Source organism: Falco cherrug, unplaced genomic scaffold (assembly GCF_023634085.1).
Source record: "Falco cherrug isolate bFalChe1 unplaced genomic scaffold, bFalChe1.pri scaffold_35, whole genome shotgun sequence".
NCBI classification, from domain to species: domain Eukaryota; kingdom Metazoa; phylum Chordata; class Aves; order Falconiformes; family Falconidae; genus Falco; species Falco cherrug.
The window spans coordinates 745195-751090 of record NW_026599480.1 but is presented as its reverse complement, the minus strand read 5'-3'; the positions used below and the strand labels follow the sequence as shown (position 1 = coordinate 751090).

The 5896-nt window shown below is 47.5% G+C and overlaps 1 protein-coding gene across 1 annotated transcript; it reads left to right on the top strand.

The window, feature by feature from the left end:
* Positions 1–2985: 2985 nt before the first annotated feature.
* LOC129735102 (vigilin-like) lies at positions 2986–5465 on the top strand. Its single transcript, XM_055700483.1, has 3 exons — positions 2986–3020; positions 4892–4931; positions 5234–5465. Exons 1-3 carry the CDS (start codon positions 2986–2988, stop codon positions 5441–5443), a joined length of 285 nt encoding a protein of 94 aa, XP_055556458.1. The 3' UTR covers positions 5444–5465.
* The last annotated feature ends 431 nt before the right edge of the window (positions 5466–5896 follow it).

Below are 5896 nucleotides of genomic sequence, written 5' to 3'. Positions count from 1 at the left end.
ATCCATTACCCAAATATGTTGAAACAAAAGATATATGAATAAAGTGAAAGTATTGAAATAATGATTCTCAACAGTTTCAAAGGGGGGAAATGTTACCGATTAGTTAATAAGTTAAAATCAATTGATTCTATTTGATTAATTAATTGATTTTATAAAATCATTTAATAGAATTGAAATGTAGAAGGTTAAGGAAAAAATGATAGGAAACTTGCATCTACGCAATAAGAGACGTTATGGAATCTTTTGTACGTCTTGTATCAAGGCTAGAAGAAGGGCCTGGAACTATTGTAATAACTCTAGGGTTGGAAGGTTCCATTGTATTTAACCAGTCTTCTGTATATAGAAAGTATATTGAGATGTCAGCATGTAGGATTAATGGAAACTGGGGAGAATCGACTGGAACAGCTTGTCGTTACCTGCCAAGAAACTGTGAACTTTAGTAAAAGGTAATTCCGGCAGGGGGAGATCGCGACCACCGACTCATATAGCACCTACCCAAATCGTACCCCAGACCCATTTCTAGATCTTTTTAAGCTTTATTGCGCAGAATCGGATATGGGAGGAGAATATGTTAATGATTTATGGGAAATGTTATGATTATGTATGAATATTTAATGAATATGTATGAATAAGTTTTGTATATGGAATCTGATTTTGGGACCTGGTGTGCGTTGATCGTGAGAGGACTCGCTCACGCACCCGGCCGTCAATAAAGAAGTGTCTGCTTATCTGCATCACATTGGTGTCGATAAGGTCTTCATTCCGAGATTTCGGTAACACAAGCATGTACCGAACCCTAACCTGACCCTGACCCTAACCCTAACCCTCACCCTAAGAGGCCTAATCCTAAACAGAACTTGAAACCTCAGCTGTGCATGGCATGTACCTAACCCTAACCCTAACCCTAACCCTAAATCTAACGCTAACCCTAACCCTAACCCTAACCCTAACCCTAACCCTAACCCTAACCCTAACCCTAACCCTAACCCTAACCCTGACCCTTAGGGGCCTAACCCTAAACGGATCTCTAAACCTCAGCTGTGCATGGCATGTACCTAACCCATACACTAACCCTAACCTAACCCTAATTTAACCCTAAAACCTAACCCTAACCCTAAACCTCGCTCTCACCTTAACCTAACCCTAACCTAACCCTAATCCTAATCCTAACCCTTACCCTAACCCTAACCCTAACCCTGACATGTACCATAAACCTAACCCTAACCCTGACCCTGAATCTAAACTTAACCTTTACCCTAAGGGGCCTAACCCTAAACAGATCTCTAAACCTCAGCTGTGCATGGCATATACCTAACCCTAACCCTAACCCTAACCCTAACCCTGACCCTAACCCTAAGCCTGAACCATAGGGGCCTAGCCCTAAACGGAACTCTAATCCTCACCTGTGCAAGCATGTACCTAACCCTAATCTTAACCCTAACCCTAACCCTAACGCTAACCCTAACCCTAACCCTAACCGTAACCTTAACCCTAACCCTAACCCTAACGCTAACCCTAACCCTAACCCTAACCGTAACCTTAACCCTAACCCTAACCCTAACCCTAACCCAAACCCTAACCCTAACCTTAACCCTAACCTTGACCCTAACCCTAACCCTAACCCTAACCCTAGACCTGACCCTAAACCTAACCCTAACCCTAACCCTAGACCTGACCCTAAACCTAACCCTAACCCTAACCTTAATCCTAAACCTAACCCTAACCCTAACCCTAACCCTGACCCTAACCCTAACCCTAACCCTAACCCTAACCCTAACCCTAACGCTAACCGTAACCGTAACCCTGACCCTGACCCTAACCCTAACCCTGACCCTAAGAGGCCTAATCCTTAACGGAACTCTAAACCTCAGCTGTGCATGGCATGTACCCAACCCGAACCCTAACCCTAACCCTAACCCTAACCCTAACCCTAACCCTAACCCTAACCCTAACCCTAACCTTAATCCTAACCCTAACCCTAACCCTAACCCTAACCCTGACCTTAACCCTAAGCCTGACCCATAGGGGCCTAGCCCTAAACGGAACTCTAATCCTCACCTGTGCAAGCATGTACCCAACCCTAACGTTAACCCTAACCCTAACCCTAACGCTAACCCTAACCCTAAACCTAACCCTAACGCTAACCCTAACCCTGACCCTAAGAGGCCTAATCCTTAACGGAACTCTAAACCTCAGCTGTGCATGGCATGTACCCAACCCGAACCCTAACCCTAACCCTAACCCTAACCCTAACCCTAACCCTAACCCTAACCCTAACCTTAATCCTAACCCTAACCCTAACCCTAACCCTAACCCTAACCCTAACCCTAACGCTAACGCTAACCGTAACCGTAACCCTGACCCTAACCCTAACCCTGACCCTGACCCTAAGAGGCCTAATCGTTAACGGAACTCTAAACCTCAGCTGTGCATGGCATGTACCCAACCCGAACCCTATCCCTAACCCTAATCCTAACCCAAACCATAACCGTAACCCTAACGCTAACCCTTACCTTAACCCTAACCCTAACCCTAACCCTAACAGTAACCCTAACCCTAACCCTAACCCTAACCCTAACCCTGACCCTAACCCTAACCCTAACCCTACCCCTGACCCTAACCCTAACCCTAACCCTGACCCTGACCCTAACCCTGACCCTGACTTGGACACTGACCCTGACCCTGAGCCCTGACCCTGAGCCCTGACCCTGACCCACGACCTGTGACCCCTGAGCCGCGATCCCTGACCTCCGACCCCTGATCCCTGACCCCTAACCACTGACCCCGACCCCTGACCTCTAACCCCTGACTTCTACCCCTGACCCTGACCCCCCGACCCCCGACCCCTGACCTTCGACCCTTGACCCTTGAGCCCCGACCCCCCCGACGCGTGACCTCTGACCCCTGACCCCTGACCCTTCACACTGCCCAGCTAGCCAGATGAAAGGCACCACAAAATTTGGGCTACCTGCTTTCCAGGCTGAGATGGTGAACCGCGGACTTTTGGAGTCTGCCGGAAAGTAACTGTTCCAACGCACACCCCATGCAGGTCTCCACTGTGGAAGGTGCCAGAAAGGAGTTCTGTTAGTAGTTCTTACACTGCCCCGGTAGCCAGCAGAAAGGCACCACAAAAGTGGTTCTACCTGCTTTCTGGGCTGAGGTCGGGAACCGCTGACTTTTGGAGTCGGCTGGACGCAAAATGCTCTAAACATACGGCCCATGCACAACTCCACCGGGGAAGGTGACAGAAATAGTTCCCTTGGTAGTTTTTACATTGCTCCGGGAGGCAGCTGAAAGGCACCACAAAAGTTGTTCTACCTGCTTTCTGGGCTGAGATGCGGAACTGCTGAATTTTGGACTGGGCTCGTGACAAAATGTTGCAAACACACCCCATGCACAACTCCACCGGGGAAGGTGCCAGAAAGGAGTTCTGTTGGTAGTTCTTACACTGCCCCGGTAGCCAGCAGAAAGGCACCACAAAAGTGGTTCTACCTGCTTTCTGGGCTGAGATGGGGAATCGCTGACTTCTGGAGTCGGCTGGAGACAAAATGCTCTAAACATACAGCCCATGCACAACTCCACCGGGGGAGGTGCCAGAAAGGAGTTCTTTTGGTAGTTCTTACACCGACCCAGTAGCCAGATGAAAAACACCACAAAAGTTGTTCTACCTGCTCTGGGCTGAGATGGGGAACTGCTGAATTTTGGACTGGGCTGGTGACAAAATGTTGCAAACACACCCCATGCACAACTCCACCGGGGAAGGTGCCAGAAAGGAGTTCTGTTGGTAGTTCTCACACTGCCCCGGTAGCCAGATGAAAGGCACCACAAAAGTGGAGCTACCTTGTTGCAGAATGGCTGTGTGATCATGGCCATGACTCCCTTAAAGATCTTTGTGAAACAAAGTTAGCGTAATTTAGCTGAAGCAGGCCTTGCAGCTGTGCTGAGGCATGCTGATAAGGAAGCTGAGAAAAACACTGACCTTGTGCCTAATGTTGTAAATAACTTTGAGGAATTCGCATAGACAAGAGAGAAAAAAAAAATGTAGCTAGCTATCCGCAGAAACCGCAAGTAGGAGGATGTATGAAAATGTAACCCTTTAGAGCTTAGCCAATCAGCAGATGACTTGTAGGCATAATTAACTGGAACTGTATATAAGACATAATCGCGCCGTAATAAATCGAAGCTTGCTTTATCACTCACATTGAGTTTGCCCGCTTGACTTCCCTCGCTGTCGACAGTCTTCTGCCTGCTGTTCCCTCCTACGTGCCTGGATAACCCTGGGGCAAAGCAGAGCTCTACTGGCTTGGGTAGAGCTAAAACACCTCAAGAGGAGGGAGCTGTCGACGCTGTTTTGGCTGAATGGAGGCAGGGGGTAGTACCTGTTATGTGAAGGCTATAGGGGAACGTCCTTGCCTTTGTTTAGTCTTACAAATCCCTCGTATAGAGAACTTCCTTGGGTCTAAGCCTATTTTCACAAGCTCGTTTATCAGAGTTCCTGAAGTCGGGCCTCCCTTGCCACGACAGTGTAATCTTCAGTTCTCCCTTCCTTTCTCCCTTAGGTTGAAAACAGCTTTTCTATTTCTGTCCCCATCTGCAAACAGTTCCACAAGAACATCATAGGGAAAGGAGGTGCCAACATCAAGAAGGTGAGATATTGTTCCTAACTCAAGTGCTCGTGATGATCACTGCCTGCAGCAAAATCCCACTGGATGCTCTCTCCTGCTCATTGGTGATGTCCAATATAGCTGGCAAGGGCTTTTCTTCTGACATGGGACACTTCTGAGATGATTTTTTTTTTTTTCCTTTGTGGCAGATCTGTAAAGAAAGCAACACCAAAATTGATCTCCCAGCAAAGAACAGCAACTCGGAGACAATTGTTATCACAGGCAAGAGGGCAAACTGTGAGGCTGCTTGCCATCCAGAAGGAGCTGGTTTGTGAAGCAACTGGCCTTTTGTAGCTGAGGGACTTGACAATGTTGCTAGAAGACACAGATACAGACGTGGTTGTAATGGGTGAGGGCAGGGTGGAGACAAACGTGTTGGTCTGTTCTGGACTCATGAACCAAAGTTTGTGACTGCTCCTGTCAGGAGTAGCCAGTCTCCAAGCCCTCTGCTCAGGCATTTCTTCCAGCTCTATAAAGCTCCTAGCCAGGTGGGAGTTAGAGGGTAAGCAGAGTGGGTGCAAACACGTTTCTGCAGCTTGACTCAAGAGGCTGGTACGGTCCTCCCTTAGGCCAACAGCACAGAGGTGGAGGTCTCTATTCCTTCCAAACTGCACAGTTCCCTCATTGGTGCCAAAGGCCGCTTCGTCCGCTCCATCGTGGAGGACTGTGGTGGAGTCCACATCCACTTCCCCACCAAAGGCTCTGGCAGTGACACCGTGACCATCAGGGGCCCAGCCCAGGGTGTGGAGAAAGCCAAGAAACAGCTGCTGCACCTGTGAAACAGCACAAGGTCTTAATAAATAAATAACTAAATAACTAAATAACTAACTAAATAACTAAATAGATAAATAGATAAATAAATAGATAAATAAATAAATAAATAGATAAATAAATAGATAGATAAATAAATAAATAAATGGCAAAGCTCTGTTTGTGTTGAGAAAGGCATCTAGTCTGACTAACTAGAAAAGAAAAGGTGGGCACCTGAAGGAGGGAAGGAGACCATCAAGTCAGGAAATCGTTGAAGAAAGAAAATGGAAAGGTCTATTCCACCTAGATCCCCCCTATTATGAATGAAATGACTGGGTGTCCAAATCTATGTATTATTGCAAATGTGCTGTGTCAATTTTCTCACCCCAAAGAGCAGGCAGCAGAACTTTTGTGCTGTGCCTCACATGGCTGCCAGGGCAGGGTGAGAAGCAGCAAGAGAATTCCTTCCTGGCACCTTCTCC